The 24,016-nt window shown below is 35.3% G+C and overlaps 1 protein-coding gene across 3 annotated transcripts in view; it reads right to left on the reverse strand.

Annotated features, from left to right (window-relative positions):
- Positions 1 to 24,016, reverse strand: part of EPHA7 (EPH receptor A7) — a 214,045-nt gene that overhangs the window by 125,280 nt on the left and 64,749 nt on the right. For all 3 annotated transcript variants that reach the window (XM_027856378.1, XM_027856370.1, XM_027856360.1), the window contains exons 4-5: positions 15,227 to 15,382; positions 13,400 to 13,735 (exon numbers count right to left, since the gene is read on the reverse strand). In XM_027856378.1, the coding sequence (XP_027712179.1) occupies positions 13,400 to 13,735; positions 15,227 to 15,382 (492 nt within the window). The remainder of the gene's footprint in view (positions 1 to 13,399; positions 13,736 to 15,226; positions 15,383 to 24,016) is intronic.

The following is a 24,016-nucleotide window of genomic DNA, read 5'->3' on the forward strand; positions in this document are numbered from 1 at the left end:
GTGTGTGTGTGTGTGTGTGTGTGTGTGTGTGTGTGTGTGTGTGTGTGTGTGAGAGAGAGAGAGGGAGAGAGAGTGCATGCAGGGGGAATTGGAACATCTAAGCAAAAAGAGATATTCTTCCCCTACTGAAGAAAGCTTCAAAAGAGAAATGGAATATAAAAAGAGAGAAAGATTTAGTTTTCAAGAGCAGAAAGAGTTTAAAAGGAAAAAAAATTAAAAGAAACTTTAAGGATTTATGCTGAAGAGTTACATGTGATTTTTTTCTGAAAATAAGTGTAAACTGATTTTTTTTTGGTAAACAAATTCAAATTTTAATGCACATGGAGCTTAATATTTAAATTAATTTCATGGCGAATCATTTTGTAAAGTGAACAATCACTACCACTACCCTCTATATTTCGGTTTTGAGTTAATAAACAATTTTCACATACTGGATTTTTGTGAGCAAGGTACAAGTTAAAGACATTTATTCTTTTTTTAAGGCCAAGAGGGATAAATTAGCTAACTGGGAGATAATTTTTAATCATAAAATTAGAATGTATTAGAGAGAACTGGCTCAGTGGACAGAGCGCCAGGTCTGGAGTCTGGAAAAACAGTTCAAATCTGGCCTCACACACTTACCAGCTATGTGTCCATGGGCAAGTCACTTAACCCTGTTGCCTCAGTTTCCTCATCTGTAAAATGAGCTGGAGAAAGAAATGGCAAACCACTCCAGTATCTTTGCCAAGAAAACCCCAAATTGGGTCACAAAGGGTTGGACACAACTGGAATGACTGAACAATAACAATACTGGCTTTATGTATTTAGTGCTCATCTATATTCTGTGACAAATTATTGTGATTTACCACAATAAGACACACACACTATAAAATATTTATATATGTGAAGGCTCAATTATATTCATAAATTAACATACATCTTATTGCAAATTGCCAGTTATTATCAGTGCACTGTGTTTCATATATAAAAATGACACAGCTATAAGAAGTGTGAGGTTTGTTCGCTTTTTTTTCCTTCAAGAATGAAAATGCCTGTGAGATCACTGGCAAAGGCTGAGGGTGAAGTCTTTTGACATGTAACAGAAAGATATTAAGATAAAGATATACCATATCTTTGAAAACAAATACCATAAACATATACCATACTGCACATATTCACAGTGCCTGGCACATAGCAAGTGCTTCATAGATGTTTATTGATTGATCAATAATATCTTTTAATCACTAAGATTCCAGGTATCTGATTTAACAAAATTACAACATGTAGATGAAATATGTAATAGCAAGATCTCTTGGTCACTACCTTCATCAAGACAAAGGGGAATTCCACCAGATTAAGTTTTGTGCTTTCCTGTGCTGGCAGGGCTGGCATATACAGACTAAGTTCACAATTTGGCATCTTTCTATACACTGAAGTTAATGACCAAATATTATTAAAAATTGGAATACAAATTATCAGATGTCGACATGCAATGGGTAATTAAGAAGAGCTCACTCTGAGGCTATGCTAATTGTTTTTCACAGGTCTCCTTCTCCTGTCCTTGTGTTTTAAACAAGGCAAGCAGCTATAGGTTTGTACGTACATCTCTGTCATATACTCTCTCACAGCACATATATCATCCTTTCTGGCTCATCCCCGAATAATTTTGCTGGTTTGCAGCAATTATCTCTCCCTTTGTGACTGACCTCTTGGTAAATGGAGTGGAGGATTGCTGGATTTTTTTTTTCTTTTTTTTAAAACAATTTAATTGATCCTTCTCGGGTTTCCCACAAGAGCACACTGTGAAATAAGTCATAAAATAATTGAAATTGAAACAAATAGCAATCTTGCCTTTCTGGTTGTAATTGACAGATCTGAAAAACAAGATCCTGATAGTGTTCTCTCATTTACCCCATTACTCGGATCAGTTGGTTAAAGCTGTTAATGATCCTCTTGGATCAATGTCTTTTGCTTGTAGCTATAATTTACTGTGTTGCTGGATTAGTACAGATGTTTTTGTAGATGGCTCTGCATCATTCCACCAGATTGCTTGTCTGAATCAAATCTGCTTCAATTCATCACCAATGAAGCAAAGAATAAAATAATCAACATTTACTATCTTAACACTAATCCTGAACACTGGATAACAATTAAGGGCTTGTTGACTGGAAGGTTGTTCGCTAGCTTTTTCAGCACAGTATCCCTCACTTCCACCATGAGGGAAAAAAAAAATCTAATTATGTGCTTCAACTTTCTGAGTGAAAGGTGTTTTTATTAAAGTTCCATTACACATAGCCTGGAGTGTACACGAACATCTTAAGAAATAACTACCACTAGTTTAGCTTACCGTGAGATACCATATAAACTCTCATCCCCTCTAGACAAAGCTCTAAAGTGGTCTGTTCCTACAACAATAATGCTTTAAAAAAATATTGGATTAGTGAGTGTTGCACAGTCTGGTCACTCATAGCAATCTTATAGGCATACTGTGAAACTACGAGATTTAAAGGGAAAAAAAATCCTCTTAACATCTAACACCATCCGTTATGTGGAATGGACTGCCTTGAGATCTTACCCTCACCAGAAGTACTGAAGCAAAGGTAAGATGACTACTTTTCAGTATATATAGAGAATTCTAATTTTATTATGAGTTGAACTAGCCAGCTATTAAGTTCTCTTCCAACTCTGAAAACTCCACCTAACTGGGAGGTGGGAATCAATGACCTATTTTAATGAGTATGTAACTAGCTGAGGCTAAATTAGGATCCCTCTCCCATTATTTTGCAACCTTTCTTTCAAATCTTTCTCAAATGTATTAGCCTTTTTTTTATTCTAATAATAATAACTAGAATGTATATAGATCTCTAAGATTTGCAAAGTGTTTTGAAGGTTATCTCACTTATGTTGAGGATCTCCACAACAACTAGGGGATGGAGCACATACTATTATTATTCCCATTTTACAGATGAGTAAATTGAGGCAGAAAGCGGTTAAAGGACTGTACAGTGTCACAAAGCTAGTAAGTGTCTGAGGCAAGACATGAAGTTGAGTCTTCCTGTCTCCAAGATCAACACTCTAATTACTCCTAGTTCTCGTTAACTTTAGAGCCTGCCCTCAGATTATCTCAGATTTATCCTGTGTGTATATGCATACATATAAACATACATATATAGATAGATATAGTTTGTACATAGTTGTTTACATGTTATCTCCTTCATTAGATTGTGAGCTCCTTGAAAGCAGGGACTTTTTTTTTGGCCTTTCTTGGTATCCCCAGCACTCAGCATAGTTTTCCAGCATGTAATAGATATTTATTAAATGCTTGCTGACGTTACTTCCATTGGAAATAGATTTGAAATGTACAAGATATAGCTAAATTGCCTCAGACTAAGACAGTATAACCAAATGATCCCATTGTTCATTATTTATTTGAAGGGAACCAGATGAAAACTGAATGAGATTCTGACCTTTTCCCTTATCACGCCATAACATAATACTTTTCATCAAAAAACATCACAATATGAGTTAGATGCTGCAAATAAAGAATGAGATACAAAAAATACCCCCTTACACTGTTCTTCATTTGAGCCTACACAAACTTGTTTCTCTTTCATGGGATATAAATCAATTCACAACTTTTCTTCACACACATTCTATGTCCAAGAGAAAAACAACAATTAAGAGATTCCTTGACCATACTCTTGTGTATTTAGAGTCACTCCAAAATGTATACTTCTTAATGAAATGTTTTATGAAAAGTATTTGTTGAACAGTTTCAAAGATTCCTTACCCAGGTTACTATCTCTCCTGATTTCAATGTCCTTCAAATATCAAAATTGGGTATTACTATTATCACTATACCAATTAAGTTTTTGGTTTTGTTTTACATAGAAACTAGAGGGGAAAGCACTCAAAATGAGAACTGATATTATTTATATCTTTGCTCTTTTACAAACACATTACGTGAGGTTTTAGTTCTAAAAATCTACTTTAAAACTACGATGTGGGGCCGAGTGTGGTGATCCACGCCTATATTCCTTGCCATCTGCAAAGCTTAGGCTGGTAGGTCTATACTGGGCTAAGCAGGTTGGATGTTCTCAGTAAGTCCAGCACCAATCTAGCAAGCCTCTGAGGGCGGTCATTGTTCAGCCTCTTTTCATACATGTCTGACTCTTTGTGAACCCATTTGGGGTTCTCTTGGCAAAGACACTGGGGTGATTTGCCATTTCCATTTCCAGCTCATTTTACAAATGAGGAAATTTGGGCAGAGTTAAGTGGCTTGCCCACGGTCACATAGATAGTAAGTGTCTGAGGCCAGATTTGAGCTCAGGAATATGAGTCTTACTGACTCCAGGCCTGGTATTCTATCCACTGAACCACTGAGCTGCACAAAAGGAGTTTGGGAGTGGGTAGGTGGGGTAGGCTGCCTAAGAAGGGATGAAATAGACCAGGTCAAAAATGAAGCTGCTGTGTAGATCAGTAGTAAAGATTCAGCTGTGACTGGCACTTCTAGTCTAACCAAGAAAGGGAAATTCATCCTCAAAGTAATAATAACAATAATAATAATTAGTACCTACTACGTGCCAGGTACTGTGCTTTACAAATATTAGCGCTTTGATCCTCATAACAACCCTAAGATTTAGGTGCTATTACTATATCTATTTTACAATTGAAGAAACTGAAGCAAACAGAGATTAAGTGTCTTGCCCAAGGTCAGAGTTAGTGTCTGAGGGAAGATATGAATTCATGAAGATGAGTCTTAGACAGCTACTGAGTGTCTACGGTTTCATTTGAACTTAGTTCTTCCTAACTGCAGGTCCAGTGCTCTATCCACTAAATCACCTAGCTACCTCTACAAACAAATAAAAACTGCATTGTGACTGAAACTTCATGACACATTTCATCAATGAATTAATTTGTGACCTTATCAAAACACCTCATAATATGGATCACTTAGAACAATAATGAAAGAAACAAAATTCAAGTATTTGAATAATAAAACAAAAATATCCCCCGAAGAGTGAAAAGATTCATTTGTTTGTAACTTTTGGGAAAATAATTAAGGAAATAAAATTCAAATATTTAAAATTTTTCTCCAATTAAGTAAAAATAATGTGTACTACAATCTTCTGAATAACACTTAGGAATGTTTCAAAGTTGCAATATTTTTACTAGAATACAAATGCTTTTAAAATATAGTGTTTTGGTCTTATTTCATCTAGATAGGAGAGCTTCAAGCACAGAAACTCCTTTCAACAATCCTGATTGGCATTTGGTCTACAACTCAGGGTCTTGGAGAATTGATTAGGTCACTGAGTCAGTAAATGACTTGTCAAAGGTCACATAATCAGTGTGTGTCAGACGTGGGTCTTGAACCCAGGTCTTCCTGATTCAAAGGCTGGCCCTCTAATTACACCACTTCTCTAAACAGATATCCTTCTTCCTATGGTATTTTACCTGACCTCCAGATTAAGGACCCTTGACCTATAGAGTCAGAATGCATGGTAACACTGAACTCAAAGTAGCCACCATTCACTTCATTTCTCAAGGTAAATTTGGACCAGATCCCCTCTTCCCTGCACTACTGCCTCCTCATTTGTTCCCTGCCTCAAATCTCTCTCCCATTCTGAATCCACCTTGCACACAGCTTCCAAAAGTGATTTTCCTAAAGCACAGTTCTAAGTATGGCCTATCTGTTGACCTCCAGTATCTCATCTCCAACTGCCTAATGGACATCTTGAATTACATATCTTATAAACCTCTTAAACTCATCCTGTTTTTATAAAACTCAGCTCAGTCTTCCCCCCACCATTCAACTTCCCTTTTTCTAACCTTCCCTATTAGTAATGATGGCACCACTATCTTCCCAGTCACCTAAGCTTTCAAATTTATTCTATATCCCTCTATATTCAAGTCCTATAAATTCTTCCTTCACAACATCTCTTATGTGCTTCCTTTTCTCCTCTGACTTTGATACCACTTTAGTGACTGGATTATTGCTGTAGCCTGCTGGTAGGTCTTCCTGCCTCAAGTCCCTTCCCACTCCAGTCGACTCTCCAGGCAGCTGCCAAAGCTATTTTCCTAAAGCACAATTCTGAATATGTCACCCTACCCCTAGTGTTATTCTAATGTTATTCTATTGCCTCTTCATAGCTTGGCCCCTTCCTACTCCCCTCCCACATATTCTAAAATACAGTGACATTGACTTCCATTCTGTTCCTCATACAATTTTCACTTGCTATCACCATATTACTATCCATCAATCTATCATGCGTCTATATATGGTTTCTCTTTTGCATGTTGTCTTTCCCATGAGAATTTGAGCTCCTAAGGGTAAGGACTATCTTGGCTTTTCTTTGTATCTCTAGTGCTTAGGACAGTGCCTGGCACATAGTAAGGGCTTAATAAATGTTGATTTGAAGACATCCGGTGTCTACTAGCACTGAACAAGACATTAGGATTACAACCTAACAAAGAAAAATTTCTTTAAGGAAATGAACCATTTTTTTTTTATCTAGACCAAGATTAAAAAAGCTACTTTTTTTCACCCTAATGTAGTAAATTTCTGTTCTTCACTAAAATATGCGTGTATGAGAACATACTTAAAACAATATGTTTAAGAAATTAAATATCAGAAGAGTTAAGTGAAACTAGGGGTCTAAAATGCTGATTTATAAATATGAACAGATTAATTTCTACAAATAGGTCCTGCAGCATAAACTATGAAGATTTAACATTGTTTCCTCTTTCAGACATTTTTATTTACAAAATAAGTAGCACCAAAAGGAAAATTTATGTTTTGAATAGTTTATAATAAGAATTCTATCAGGTTGAATAAACTGCCATAGATAGTATCAAAAAAGTTTATTTAAAAATTTAGCACTAATTCTTCAGCAATTATCTACCTTATATTTATAATTTGTTGTACCTTGTAAATTTCTGTTTTTAATGTTATTTTAAGAAATCACAAACTGGTTTCCTAAACTGAAATAAATTCCTCAACTTCATGCTTAAATATAGATCAAGCTTCCAAAATATACAATATGTGTATATATATATATAGTTATTTAAAATAAACTACTAATTTTAAGATATGACTGTTTTTAATGTTTCTGCCTTGTTTAAAAAAGAATGTTGACCAAGACTAATATGCTGAGAAAAAAAATGACGTATAGCTGAACTATTTATTTTTGTAATTAACTCAAGTGAAAGTGGATATATAGATATAACTCTTAAAAGAAACTAATTATTTCTCATTTGGAAAAATACATATATATGTACATATACACATATGTACATATACACATATGTATACCTCTGTCTATGATGTATTTGGATATTTATGTCATGTATGTGCCTTGAGATTTTAATTCATTGAGAACATCCTATAAACTTAAATCAGAGAAAAAGAAAAGCTAAAGCAAATGCTAATTTTGGCAGACAAATCTGTTTAACTATTGGGAAACACCTGGGACATTAGTCAAATTAATATACACTGCTGCCATTTTAAAACTTTGAGAAAGATGGTAAAATGGCAGCCTGAAATATAAATGATAGCCCAATATTTACATACAGCATTCTCCAGTGATTAGATAAATTTTTAGTAATACTCCTTGAGGAATAAGAATTATAGGAAGTACTCCGTCCAATTTCCTACATTTATTCCAAGGTCCCCATGGAGTAGAAAAACATATATTGTATACTCAATCTGATTTGTTGATCTACAAATCTCCCCATGCTAATGGGGAGGAACATAATACTTCAAATTTATCTTACAAATATACTTAACACTTAAAATAGTTCTTTTTTAAGAATTTCTGTATACCACAACAGCAAGAAGAATTATCTATATTTAGACTGTAAGCACCTCTAAAAGAGTCTCACATTATCGAAATTGTCTTTTTCTGGACATTGTCATAATAATCTTCCTAAGACACAACTTTTAATATTAATTCAATAAATATTTATTGAATATATACAAGTCACATTGCCAAGCACTATGGTCGTTACATATACAAATAAGATATTCTCTGCCCTGTTACATTGAAGAAAAATATCCCATGATTTCGCTTTGCCTAAGAGATCATGTCCAAACTTCTTATGTTAGTATTACATATCTTTTGATTCTAACCACTTCAGCCAGATTTTATTTTCTAATAATATCCTAAATGAAAATCTTTCTCCAGACAAGCGAGTCTACTCAATATTCCCTGAACACACTCTGGATTTTGTCCTGTCTTCATCCTTAATCACATCACCACGACCTCCTTCTCACCCTTCTCCTCTGACTACTTACCCAGATCTAGCAAAAGCCTGTATTCTTCCTAACCCAACCACGTACTAGGCCATTCTTAGCTCACAATGTCATCAAGGACCTTAATACTTAAAAAGAGTATTATCTCTCAAGTCAGAGGACCTAGATACAAGTACCACCGCTGATGCTTACTACTTCTGTGAGCAGGGAAAAGTTATTTAATTATCCTGGGCCTCCATTACCTGATCTATAAAATAAAGGTGTTGGAATAGATAGCATTTGAGGTACAGCCCACTTCCAGATCTCTAGGGTCTGATGTTGTACAAGGTTACTAACACTGGTCTTCAGAGTCAAGTAGACAGGTTCAAATCTTGCCTCAGACCTTTACCACCTATGTGACCTTGGGCAAGTCACAATTATCTCTCAAACTTTATTTCCTAGTTTATAAAATGGAGATAATGGTAACACCCACCCCACAGAGTTGTTATGTGTGTCAAATGAGTTAACATATAAAGTACTTTGAAAACTTTAAAGTTCCATATAAATACTATGATTATTAGGAGAAGGAGTAATAGCAGCGCAAGTAATACTACAGGATGTTTAGGAATAGAGTGTGCACCAGTGGTAAAATGAAGAAATTCCCTTTACCAATATTGTTCATCACACATCTAAGTGTACATATATGTATATGGATACGGGGACACATGTCATGTCTTCATATATATATATATATATATATATATATATATAAATCTACATATGTTAAAGACATACATACAAGTATATAGTTATTTTTGATATTGATATATAGCCACCCAGAGATATCTAGAGATCTCTGGAGCTATATGATGAGTTCTACAAGTACAGAAATAGATTGACACATCCTTTGCAAAAGCAATAGAAGGAGTAGGTACAGAACAGACATTCAGTGAAAACCTGCTGGTTTATTGATTTACGAAGCCTAACCCAAGTATGATTCTTGTGGCATCTGTAAGTATGGCACTATCTAACCAAACCATTAGGGATCAATGGTCTACTTCATCTTCATTTATATCATTTGCAATTATTAAAATTAAGCATCAGCAAGAAACCCTAGAACAATGAGAGGTTCTTAACTTAGGATAAAGGAGTCCGTGAACAGATTTCAGGGAGTCCATGAATCATTATAAAAATATATTGGTAATTATTTCACTATAACAGATGTCCACGGTAATTCTATATGTTTTATTTTCATGCATTTAAAAACATTATAGCCAAGTGGTACAGTAGGTACAATTGCTGCATTGGGAGTCATGAAGATCTGAGCTCAGATCTTGCCTCAGACACTCAACAGACCATGTGCACAATCACTTAACGTCTTTCTGTCTATTTCCTCATCAGTAAAATGGGGACAATAACAGCACTTATCTCATGGGGTTATTGTGAGGATCAAATAAGACAATATACAGAGCACTTTGCGAACATTAAACCTCTACATAAATGCTAGCTTTTACAAATGTTTTGAAAGCAAGTAGTTCATAGGCTTTGCCAGACTGCCAAAAAGGTCCATGATATAAAAATATTAAGAACCACTGTCCTGGAATAAAATGGAAATTCATTAGAGGACAATGTTTACTTGTCAATGCAGCTCTAGGAGAAGGAATGAGATAAAGCTTTTCAACATTCTTAAAGATGACACTTGTCACCGCTGGACTTCAATGAAGAAACAAAATTGCTTCAGTTGTGGAAGACAAATCAAACATACATTTTCTAGGCCCTTTTACACTTTCACAATGGGAAATGAAAACTTACTAATAAATGTGGTAAGATCCTAAAACTGGAACATCTTTTCCCTTCCTCCTCCCCTCCCACTGCTCCCTTGCTTAGACATAGCCCCACCTGTGAGATAATCACTGTTAGCCACAAGATTCTTTTTGATGTTTTTTGCAAGATTAAACAGGGCATGAGGGCACTGAAGTTTTTGGAATACTTTCTTTCTACACATCCCTAGGACATTGTTGATATAAAGCTCAACACATTTTTGCATGAATGAATCAAAGCTGTAAATAAACATTTGTTTCCATCTTTCACTTTTTGGCCACAAAGTTTTAGATCCAATTTAGGGACACTGAGGAGGAAAAAGTGGAGGGAAGTAAGTAATAATAAATGAACAAAGTGGTATTTTCCAGCTCCTGTTTTCTTTCCATACCTTCCACTTCCCAGGCAAGAAAAGAGGAACCAGATAATACTTATTTCCCAACATACAACCATTTCTCTCCTTATTTCTGTATTTTTGCATTCTAGTCAAGGCTTTCGCTCTCTTAAAGAAATGTCAGCCCCATGAAGAGCTATGAACGATAAACTCAGACTGAAGGACCTGACTTATTTGCTTAAGGCCCAAACCTGAAATTTTAAAGGAAAAGAAATTCCAAATAGAAACATCACCTTTCAATCATTTGTACAATATTGCCTTCCTCTCATAAACTCACAAACATTTCATGTAAAGTAGCCTTTCTAAGAAATAAAAGTGGCTCAAAAAAAAGTAACCATTTACTTTAAAGAATAAAGGAATTGCTGAAGGAATAGCAACTTGTTCAGATTCCAATTAATATTGCTGCTGACTAATATATGATATTGTGAGAATTATTTTATATTTTAATAACTGTCGGTGAGGATTTCAAAGATAAATTAAGGTTGCTAAAGAGACCCCGAACTCACACCCAGATGTTTACATAATTCCCGAATTTTAAAAGGAAACTATGAGGGTAAAAAGAGAGAGGGAAGAGATAATAAACAAATACTGACAATAAGAGCTTGAATCAATATAGCACTATAAATTTACAACATACTTTCCTCAAAGAATTATGTGATATAGGTAGTATGATTATTATTATTCTCTTCTTACAAAGGAGGCTCAGAAATATTCAGTGACTTATCCAAGGTCACACAGGTAGCCAGTAGCAGAACGAGGATTAGAAGTTAGGTTATCTGACTTCAAAGCCAAGGCATTTCCTACTATATCATTCTGCCTCTAAAAACAGTAGTATAATAGTGGCTTAAATGTTCAAGTTTTTCATGAGGAAAAAAATAGAAAAGAACAACTCTGAATTAAAACTGCATTTTACTGCCTATTTAAATGCAAAATAACATAAGCCTTTTTTTCCTCCTTTGAACAATGTAATTTTTTTTCAGAAGAGTAAAATAAATCAATGTAACTTCATTGCCTTTTAAAGACACTTTATATTTAAGAAGTAAATGTGCCTTTGTAATTTTGAATTAATATAATATTATGACCTTTTGTAATCTTGTCTATACATTAAAGGCCTCTTTAATTTACATTTAAAGCCATTATATTATAGTAAAAATATACAATGAAAGACCAGATTCAGAAAATTATGGTAAAACTGCCAGCTATTTTACTTGAGGGCTAACAAGAGGAGAAACTGGACAAAAGTAATTAAAAATGAACAGGAGAGATCTCCAATGGTTATTCTTTTAAGCTAAACTAGAAGTTTTAGCTTATGATCTGCAGAATATTAAAAAAAAAAAAAAAAACACTTGAAAGTTGCCTGCTGCACCAAATGTTGCCAGGGTTGGATGAATCAGTGATTATATGGGAATTACAATCAGTTTACATAAATTCAGTTGATGAAATAATTTAAGGTTTCAATATTAGGGAAATAGCTCTATTTCAAGTAAATAGATATAGAGACATCTATATCTATATCTTTCAAAGCTACAGGAAAGCAAAGGTGAAAAAATCAAATTAGTCCATGGATATCTAAGCAGTTCTTAAATAAGGCATTTTCCTCATTCTATCTAAGTAGTAAACATTTTATTTTAAATGACCACTAAGTAAAATATGCATGTTTGTTAAGGATATGTACATATTTAACTACTTATATATATATATATTTGTAATATCTATTTATACATTTTATATTTATGGAATACATATGTCTCTGCATCACTCATTTCTTAGGACCAATTATTAAAACATTAAGATAATTCCAATATGATAATTTTAAACATATGTTTATACCCCAGGTGATCTAATTTAATATCTGAAATATTATATCTTTTTTAAGTAAACAGAATAAAGCAACATTTTTAATCTAGTACTGGTTTAAAAAGTAAGAATAAGAACCCCTCAGAACTTCTATTCTAAAACTTTAAACTTTCAACCAATAAAAACTATATATTTTTAAACTGGCATTAAAATGGAGAATATACCTGTGCAGGTGCCAGAACCTAGCTGTGACAGTAGTTACTTTAGATATTTCCTTAATGCGGCAGTTTCACCTTTAAGGTAATTGTACATCATTTAAGGACACCAAGGAAAGCTTATAATGATGTGCCAATCCTAAGGTGGTCTTGGGCCAAATCAGTTTCCTAGCCTGAAAAGTGATAGGCCTACTAAATGGGTGAAAAATGGCCAATTTCTAACACCTGTTCTCTGGTTTGACCTTTTTCAAAGCATCCTTGCCATCACAAGACATGACTGACAAGGACAGCTGAAAAGAAAGCCGTGATGTGTTAGAAAATGAAAAGCAAGTTTGCGCCCTTAAGAAGTTAGACACAAATATGACATTCACGTGTCTGTGGAACTTCTTTCTCAACTGATCTCAAGGTTTTGCCAAGTTTCAATCTTGTCCATATGGGTAGCTAATCAAATGGTGAATTTAAATATCTAGTTCAATTTGCTAGTGTAAACCTGGCAAAAGAGAACCATGTTAACTGTTGTGGACCGACAACTTCCCTAGATGGCACTGGAGGAGATAACGCAACCAACTCTTGATTATGCAGAATGATGCAGAATTTTAAAATATCATGCAGATAACTGAACTCCAATAAAAAAAAATCTCAAGTTTAATTGTAGTCAATAACTCCATTTTCCTCCCCAACTCAACTGCTCACCAGTACTGCTTGGAATCTGGAAATAACTGGTTTGAATTTCATTTCCTTTTATTTCCCCTGCAAATTCTTTGGTGGACATGATCATGAAAAGGGAAATGACCAGAAAAGCAGAGGGAGAAAAAAAAAAAAGAGAATTAAAAATCTTGTATCATCACCAAACCAAAATAACTAGTCCATGTATAACTAAGTACAGATTAACTCTGTTCAAGGGAAACATCTAAATTATGTAGGTACCTCATATGAAAAATCATGATCATTAGAAAAACCTACCTGCTTGACCAGTGGTGATACTGACAGCAGCAAAAAGCCTCTGGGAACGGCTTAAATCTGAAACTCCATTGACAGCTTCAACTTCAAAGGTGTAATTGGCATGGGCTAACAAGTCCATGACAGTGACATAGTTATCTGCTAATCCAGTTTGCTGGGGCATGTACCCGATATTACTCCCACAGGGTACACATTCACCTTGTTCCCAACTGCACCGTTTACACAAAACTCGGTAGGTGACATCGTTTCTTCCCCCATTGTCAGCAGGAGGACTCCACTCCAAGCTCACTGTGGTTTGGTTGATATTGAAAATGAGGTTCTGTGGTGCAGATGGAGGTCCTTAGAAAAAGAAAAAAATATATAAACAATGTAGGGGATAGAGCTAGTGGTTTAATTACTGAAGAACAAACCAGTTGAAATGCTTTCCTTCATATAAACATTTCATTACATTTACTACAGAAGCTTCATAAAAAACCCTCCTTAAATTCACTTGGCAAGAAGTTTCATTTTCCATTTAATATATAAAGACTGAGAGGATAACAACTGTCTTTGTATTTATTGCCACTGACTATAAGCTATTTTTCTTTTATGCAATCAAAAAAGATCAGTTAAAGTACCCCAAAAGTTGAGTTGTGAAGCTATTTTTAATTTTTCTCCCTTTTTCAGCCAGGTAGCATAGAATGCATTTGTTCATTCTAGGTGTGCTCTGATGTGATTTGTAGTAGTATTAAGGATCAGCTTTGGATCCTGGATTCTCAAAATTTCATTAATTGAAGGACCAGTCTTTCTAGGTTGCTTTTTTTTTTTTTTGTGATGGAATTTTAATCCAGGACCCATTATTTTTTAATCAGACTTCAAATCCATACAAGTCTCTCATCAGTTTCTCATTTTATTCATTTTAATAATATATTCTGTGGGTACATGTGTAAAACCTATTGAAAAACTGTGCTTAGATTCCCCTAGATACAACTAAGTATTTATCCAACATACTGGTTTAACCCTCAACTGAAATCCTATGACCCTGGTTCACCCTGGCTTCTAAAAAAGGTATGCAATTTGATAATAAGCTCTGGAAAGTCTCAGTAATTACAACAATAACTACCGGCACAAGCACCAGCACAACAATAATAGCAGCCAGCATTTCTATAGCACTTTTAGATTTACAAAGTGTGTATATGTTGTATCACTTGATTCTCACCCAGAACCCAGTGCTATCACTGTCTACATTTTACAGATGAGGAAACTGAGGCTGAGAGGTTAAGTGACTTGTCCAAGGTCACACAGCTAAATAAGTGTATGAGGCTGGATTCAAGCTCATGACTTCCTGACTCCAAGACCTCACTCCATCTTCAGCTCCACCTTGCAGCTGCCACTGTGCTGCTAAAAGGCAAAAGCTTCCCCATATGGGCTCAGAAATTGACTGCCTTATCTAAATTTGTAGAGGCTTATCACCAAAAGCCTGGAGACCCGGTGATAATCTCTTCAGTCCACAGCAATTCAAAAAAGACTCTCCATTAAGTCTGGGAGGGGTAGCAATCTAAATTGGTAGAGATATTATCTAGAGTAATGACATCACAGGCCTTTTAAAGCTTTGCTTTGAAATTGTTTTGGACAAGGTTACATCATACCTATATGAACACCATAGTAGCTTACTTCAGATTTTACATACTCTTTATCTCTTAGCCTAATTTCACCTTTTCAAGTAAAACCGTTTAAAATACAGTTATTTTATAGTTGTTTTTCCATATCTTAATGAAAACACTATCAATAAGTGAGACAGGCTGGTTAAACCACAGCCTTATTTTTCTTTTCATGATTGAGTCCACTCACTTGTGCAAGCAACATATGGTGGATCAGAAATAGCTCTGTAATACCCATCTTCACAATCACATCGTGAAGATCCTTCTTTGTCAGAAAAACTGTGAGTTGGACATCGAGAACACTGAAGATCTTGGGAAGAAGACTTGTAGAACCCACGGCCACAAGCTAGAGAAGAAACACATAATGAAAAGGTAAATAAAGGGGCAAGAAAAAGATATGTTTATTTCAGTAACATTTAATACAAGTGTAACAATGAAAAGCAAGCACTCATGGAAAAGTAAGCCCTTTATGCTGAATTATGCTTCTCCACGCTTGCCAGGAACCTGATTTCATGGCAATAGTTGCAAAATGCAGACATACAAGCAACCACCACTGCACAGGCAGCTGGTAAGCAGTACCACTGCAGTACCAGCTGGCATTAGAAAACCCCAAGTCTTGGTCCTAAAGCATGAACACAGAAGATAAGCTGTTCATGAACACCTACCTTGGATTTCAATGTCAGCAAACATGGGTCCTTTTACAGGTCTCCATAAGCACTCTCTGAGTGCGTGTGTGTGTGTGTGTGTGTGTGTTTGTGTGTGTGTGTATTTATATCCAGCTGTATTATTTTGTGCATGTTAATTTCACTCATAATGAAAATTCTGGAGGAATTTTTTTCAGGATGGTTAACATAAGAATACTTTTGAAGTCCTTATGAAAATGTCATCAGTGTCCCTCAAAGTTTTCTTTTTATTTTAGTAAACTATGTTATAATTTTATCAAATCAAGCTATACTATTTCAACTGTTTTCTACTAAGTTATCTTCATCCTTACCAAGCCTGATGGAATACCATGAATAAAGTATAGCTTCATCATTAGAAACAAAGGAATGCCATCAATTGTAAACAGATTTATGACCCTGTTTCACCTTTGAAGAAAAGGTTAAGGGGGCACCCATGCTAACATAGCAATCACTGTCACTCAGAAACATCCAAGAGTACAGGATTCCTTGGGAAAATCCTAATGAAGTTTTTAAATCACTCTACATCATTTAAATCTATTTGCCATTAAATCAGATAACCAGAATAAATATAATGTCCATGCAGATAGATTTACACATTTAAATTTTCTTTAGTTAGTGTTTTTTGTGGACATACTTCTCCAACTCCCACCTATATTGGTGGGCAGGTCCCAAGAGGTTAGCTGCCTACTACTCTCAGGATTCTTGAAGAAAGTGCCAGATTTCTAGTACTGTCACTCACAAGCCCCTGTTGGTATGCTTCCTATTTCAATCAGCCAGCATACAATTAGTGTATTAGTAAAATGTATTTACAAAAGTGGTGTATAGTGAAAGGAGTTGATTTAAAAAAAAAATCAACCCAAAAATCCAGGGCACATTCTCTCCCAATTATAATCCATCCATTAAAGAACGGCCTCTGAGTTTAGAGAATATATGTAGCCAAAGGTTATAAACTAAACTGGTTACTAGAATTCCTTTCTTGAGTCCATAACTAGTCTATGAACTATTCCATATTCCTCTTTGATGTACAAGGTGTTTTCTTCCTCAGGTGGCTATCTTTCTGTATCTGTCTGGGTTAATGTTTATCTGTATTTGTTCTTCAGAGTCCTTCTTCTCCTGGTTCAGTGTACTGCGTCCAGTCTCTCCAATGACATAGACAGCAGTAGATAGGAAAAGGACAAAATATGATCCTCCCTCTGGCCTGACCCACTTTGGTACAGATACAAGAATCTGAAACCTTGAGGTGCTACGTCTAATTCTTGGAGTCTTCTACTACCTGACTGCTTTTCTGCTGGACTGTATTCTATCTAAAGCCCCTAGGTCAGTTTGTTGGGTTAGCCAATCAATTATTCCCTTCTTGATCCAAACAGATTCTTACCTCATGAAGAGATCATAAGGCATTTAAAATTTCATCATGTCCTTTCACTGATTATATTGTGGTAGGGGTACGGAAGGAAACGAATTCTTATTAAGTGCCTACTATGTGCCAGACACTGTTCTATTGCTTTGTAAATATGATCTCAGTTGATCCTCACAACAACCCTGGGTGGTAGGTACTATATTATTATTCCCACTTTACACTTGAAGAAACTGAAGCAGACATCATTTAAGTGACTTGCCCAGGGTTACACAGCTAAGAAATATCTAAGGCTGGATTTGAACTCAGGTCTTCATGACTCCAGGCCAAGGTCTCTAACCACTGTACCACCTAGCTGCCTCCACCTACCTTTGTGGAAGCTCCACTATTCTTAGAACTTAAAATACAATAAAATAAATAAAACTCTCCTCAAAAAAGAAGCTGCAACTAATGTGACTTCAAAAAGTTCTGAAAAAATATTTGTTCTGGGAAAAACTTAAAAAGGTTTATTTTCAGAGATGTTATGCAGAGATACGAAATTTTCAAAGAATTGGCATTCTAGGAGAATATTGTGCCAATTCTATTGGCAAAAATTTATTAAGTACATACAAATTGAAATGAATCATACTATACACATCAAAGTAAGTGAGACCCAATCCTTCGCCCTGCCATTCATATGTAGTAGCTTGCAGGAGGAAGCTGTGTAATTTTGTGCTTCAGATATATAGTTTAGGTCAGGACATACTGGATACTTAACACATAACATGTAATAATAGTAATTATTTTTGACCAGATTTGTGATTTCATTGGTATAGGGAACTATATACTATATATGGTATATGTATTATACTATACTAGGTAACTATATACCTGCCAATGTGGGTGGCAGGAGCTGCATCTTAGTGTCTCAGAAAGTTGCCTGGGAAACTGAGAAGGCAAATTATTTGCCCAGAGTTTCACAATCACCATGTAACTGAGGCAGATCTTGAAACCATGTCCTCCCTTGCTGAGGCCAGGGTCTCTAACCACTGTGACACAATGCCTCTAAGTATGCAGATGATGAAGGCTGAACAGACATATCCCTGCTATATTTTTTATTTCAAATCTTACTTTTGGTGTCTTTCTAAACATTAACATGAAAACTTGGGGGGGGGGGCCTCTAACAATGACAAATGCTAAACCGTCAGAAATGAAAGTAAACTAAAAATAGAAAATAAGTATATTGAAATACTTAACATTATATTCAATTGTTGGATTCACTATCAAAAAACAACCTGATAGCCACAAAATGCTTTATCTTTGATAAGCTTCCTTGGTTTCCACAATGATAAAGTGTTGGTGAAATACATTAGTCCCTCTAGCTTAGAGCATTACTGAGAACAGAGAGTAGCACAAGAGTCAAAGAAATCCACCATGAGTCTCATTCTGTCTTACTCATCAAGAGTTATTACAAATCAATGGTATAGAGACATAGTAAAGGTTTATTAAAGAAGTAACAAAACAAAAATATAAAGTCCCTAAAAATATTTCTTAAGACATAATCTCAACACTTTAAAAAAACTTCAATTTTTTTTTTAAAGCATGCATTTCCTATTAGAGTTCAGAGGTTTCAATTGCCTGTCTGTATGAGCTAAAGTTCTTTCTTCTTGTGAATTCTGTAGACAGCCGGTTAGAACACTCCTCACCCCTCTCTATCTCTAAATGAGGGACTTATACTTTGACATTTAATAACTATCCCTTCATCTTGAAGATTTCATAACATAAAATGTAACAGTACAATTCTACCATATTACTTAATGACATTAAGTAGTATTTTCTGATTATTTCAATTATTTCACAAGGAAGTTAATACGGATTCCAAATATTAAAAAGAGCTCTATAGATTATGTGACTATAAAATGTATATTAAGTGTATACTATATGGATATATGGTCTTTAGAGTCCATAAACTAATAAATATAACATTACTTCAGATTCAGGAAGGAAAAACGTAGGGATTTACAGTTTTATAATACAAGGTTTTAAAGATTCAGCATAGAGGGCAGCAACCCATACAGCTAACACGGCAGACATACAATCCATCTGCCCTATTCATTCTCCCTAATAACTTGTGACCCACACCCTCACTAAATCTATCATGCCACAGGCACTTGTAAAACTGGCCAAAGTTAGTTTAATTGAACAGCTAACCTTGGTCTTTCCACTCAGTGTTGATACACGTATGACTACAATATTACAAAAAAAAAAATGCAGCTATCATGAAACAAGATAAAGAAACCCAGTTGTTACTTTTTCTATAATATTGTTTTAAAGGCTAACCAATTATACTCAATTTTGTTTTTCTTTTACTTAACACTCACTTCCTTTTAGATAATATTGAAAATAGTGAAATCTAAGAAACCATTTTCATGAAGCTTGTAAAGAGGAGATCAATATACATGATGATTATCAACTCTTACTGAGGGTATATGAACATAAAGTAAGTCTGCTCAATAAGTCTTTCATTTTAGAGCTAAAAGGCATCATAGGGAGCACCCTTTTATTCTACTGATGAGTAAACTGAGGGTCAAGAAAACTGCTTACCCAAAATCACTCAGGTAAATAATAACAGAGTTAAAATTAAAACCCAAGGATCCTGACTCCCAGTCCAGTGTATCACAAGTTTTCTCTCCAGATATTGTAGCATTAAAGTACATAATTTCTGTTGAACAAATGATTTTTATTTAATTGTTAAGATTAGAATTGCTGAAGAGAAGAATCATTGGAAATATCCTGCAGGTAATGAGAGATTCAGGGTTGCATTAAAGAGGATAACTGGGGACAAAGAAGTAGATTTGAGGATTAAATCCATGCATGTGGATAGGCTCCCCAATTGCCTCCCTACAGATTTTTAAAAATAATAAGGCCAATTTATTTTCTCTTTGAACTCAGCTAATTTTCCAGGAAGTATGAAGAGAAACCTTTAAATGTAATTGTCCTCTGACACCATCAACACACATGCATTCCTAATATACATATAGAACATGTGCAATCCATCCAAAACAAACTTTCTAGAAGTATGCAATAGTATAGTTCCATGATAACCTGTTTATCCTTTTTGTCCCAGACTTCTTCAATAGTTGTTAGCTGCCTAGAACCCAACTTTAATAAGAAGAGCATGTGCAATGTTGGAGAGTCAATGTTACAATAAGAAACATACTATTTTAATTTCCTGCCTTTTGAAGATTTTAATTTTTTTTAACTTTATATTAACAAATATAATAATGCAGCAGTGTGATAATTGAAGATTCTGTTGAATATATACATATATACATATGTAATCTGACTGTAAAACTTTGAAAGATTTTATGTATATAATATGTTGCCTATTATATGAATGGCAATGTTTTATAGTACTAAGAGGCCTGGGTTTGATTCTTTCTTCTATTCTTTCAATCCTTGGGGCCTTAATGAATAAAACAACATAAAATCATTAGCCTACAGTCAGGAGCTATAATCTTGTCAGATTTCATAAACTAAGCAAGCTTGGGTCTGGTCAGTACTTAAATGGGAAACCTCTAAGGAAAAAGGGAATCTGTGAAACACATGTACCTTTTGTAGAACAGACAGGGGCTGGTTATCTACCATGATATCTCTAAGTTTGCTGTTATTTTTGCACATTTTCCACCATTTAAAAAATTCAATGTTTCATCTCTTTAAATTTTTTATGTGGAAACATGCTATTTGTAAGTAGCTATATGAATTCAAATTATATATGGGATATAAGCACTAGAAGACCAGAAAAAAATTACAGTCATGTTTCTCAGATAATGTTTTTTAAATTTTTTTTTTCCATTTGCAAATCAGTAACACAGGACTGTTTTCATTACATTCATGATACTGAACTAAAGCTATTCCAAGATACATGATTTGCATAGAAATAAATCACCAAAACCATAAGATATGATTCTCCAATGGTTTATTTCAAATAGTCACTATTCTTTAATCATTTGGGGAGAAGGGGGATGATTTAGGAAAATTGAAAACTTCTACCCTGGGACCATGGATGTAGTCACCTCTAACCACAATAAAAGGATTTTGGTAAGCAGTCTTTTTTCCAGTAAGAACTTCATAGAAGCCAACTCCCTTTTCTCTACCCTCACCTGGATTATCCCTTTTCTTTACCCTGGCATATCCTCCAAAACAGACTGTTCCTGGATCAACACACTTAACCAGGAGTAAATATCCCGGACTTGCCTGGTCCTGCAGTCAAACAAGTGAACAAGTGTCGCGGCCGCTGCAGTGGAGAACATGAGACCAGCTCAATGCTCAGTGACCTGGAGACACATGGATGAGGCGGGAGACAACAAGATGGCAAAAGCTCTTGTTTATTGTTAGCTGGGTGTGGCCTATATAGCCCTCAAGGCACCTTGGGATCGCGTATCAGAGCCAGTCACCCAGTCAGTAGATCCCATCATTGCATGCAGGACTCGTGTCAGGGACGTGCACAGGATGTGCACGGGAACGCTTGGCCATTCAGAGAAGAGCCGAACCAGCCATGATTGCTGCGTGCCAACAGAGGAGAGGTCAGTTAAGACTTCCTTGCTTTCACACAACAGACTGTGACCCTCAGCTTTCAGCTGAAGAACCCAGTACTCCAATAGGCAGGGCGCAGCCCCGTGACAATTCCTGTGACAAACAAGCATGTATTAAGTGCCTACTATATGCCAAGCAGAGCTGTAGCTCAGCTGTGTTCCATTTTGATCTCAGCGAATGTGCTACAGTCACAATGGAGTACTCAGCCACTTTCCCAGCATGACTGAGAGACCACAACCTAGATGCTTCAGCTCCATTTTTCAAGACTTACAAGGCATTGCAAAACAAAGGCAGCAATAAATATATAACAGTAGACAGGTTAAAGGAACTAACTTAAAAGGATTAGAATTTAAGTTAGTTGATTCTGAGGTAAGGTATTTTTTGTGGTGAGGTACTTTTAGACATTGTCCACTAACGTAACTTCAGTTTTGAGCACTAAGAAATTCCAGTGTCATATTTCACAAAAGCATCAACCCCTTCTGATACGTGTATGTATGCCAAACAGAAAGACAGAAAAGACACATACGTGCATGCACACACACATATACACTGTATTACTGTATTTAGTCAGATTTAAACATATTATATATAATATAAGAAGGATCTGTGAATTCATTAGAGTGAGAAACTTCCTGAAAGTACAAGTTAAATACAACTTAGCAGAAAAGTCCCGGGAAGTTGTCTGAGGCATTTAAATCATAAATGACTTGCCCAGGGTTACAAAGCTAGTATCAATAGTGGGAAATGAACTTGTCTTTCTGACCTCAAGCACAACACTCTGCCTACACCCAGTCATGCTGCCTCTATATAATATACAGATACACTTTTTTGTCAGAATATTAATTTTTCCTCTTGGGTTAAAGTTTGTTTCATGTTTGGAAAGATTGAAATGCAAAGTTATTTAGATGTTGCTAATAGCATTTTAATGACTTGTAAAAATTATTACTTTATCAAACAATAATTCTTGTGAGTGATGTACTATCATCATGAAAAAGTAAGTTACTATCCTGCTTTCTGAAATTAAATAATTCTATGACCCAAACTAAGTAGATTCTCAGGAAGATGAGGACTAATTGTGCAGCAGATATTTTAAAAATTAACTTTCCCAAATGGCTTGCTACATAGAAAGGATCAATTGCACTTCTTGGGTATCTGTGATTTTTTACACTAATTAATGGAAAAGTTTAGTTCTTTTGCCCCTTTTCTCCTATATCACCAAATCTCTTTTTGAAGCAATGACTGGTTTCCTTTTCTCCTTTCCACACACCCACCCCTACCCCTTGATTTTCTGAACACTACAACACTTCTAAACTAGGCTTCCTTAACTCTTGTTCCATTTCCAGACCTGTAATTTTAAGCACAATTCAGCTTTACCTTTTCTATAGAAACTATGTATGTGTGTGTCTGTGTGTGAAGTATGAGGCTTAGCAGATGTTTCCTGGCTGAAGTTATGCAGCTGCAAAGAGTTTATTAATTATAAAGTATAAATGGGTTGTTCTGTAATTGAAACTCTCTGGATTTTCATACGTTTTAGAATTTACATACTTCTATAGTCAGGGATTCTAATGAAAGCTATTATATTATTTATTGCAGATGGGCATTTTACCTAATGCAGGAAAGCCAGGCTGTCTCCATAGGAGCTTTCAAATATTTGTGTCATATTAATGTCTATGATTCTATAATGTAAGATGGAAAGCACAGCTTGCAGAAACTGTATTCCCACTGCTCATACTGCTGACCTCATCTAGGATGGACAGGTCCAGATTCTTTATTTTAATCCTATTGACAGTACCTCAGTGGGAATAATTACTAAAGTCAGCCTCAAATCCAGACCTCCTGTCACTGATACACTATGATTTTTCACATTGAAAGTGAACAGCAGGCAGGGAAGATGAAAACAACATGGTGTAATGATTATATTAAGATTTGTCAGGGACCTCGTATATTAACCTACTTAAAAACTTGTGACAGTTTGGAAAAAAAGATGCATGTGAAATATAGAGTTTGTGATTACAGGTGCTGAATATTATTAAAAGAAAATTTTAAAACAGAAGAAAAATCCGTTCAGCACATTAGGATTATATATGTGGAAATGGAAGTGTATATAGAAGCATACACATATGAGCATGTAAACACGTGTGAAAATACAGGCCTTTGTGTCATTTTATTCAAGCAAAAAATCATTATGCTTGATTACTGCCAAGTACCAGAATGACATATAGGTGTAATAATCAGTAACTAGTATTTTGGGGAAGGAATTACAAATTATGAGGTTCAGGGAAACAAAAGGCAGACCATTTGCAACAGCATGTAGAGGTTCTCATCAAACGTGTCTGTACAGATGCCTGGTGCCTTTGTGAACCTGAAC

Source organism: Vombatus ursinus, unplaced genomic scaffold (assembly GCF_900497805.2).
Source record: "Vombatus ursinus unplaced genomic scaffold, bare-nosed wombat genome assembly UNPS02000582.1, whole genome shotgun sequence".
NCBI classification, from domain to species: domain Eukaryota; kingdom Metazoa; phylum Chordata; class Mammalia; order Diprotodontia; family Vombatidae; genus Vombatus; species Vombatus ursinus.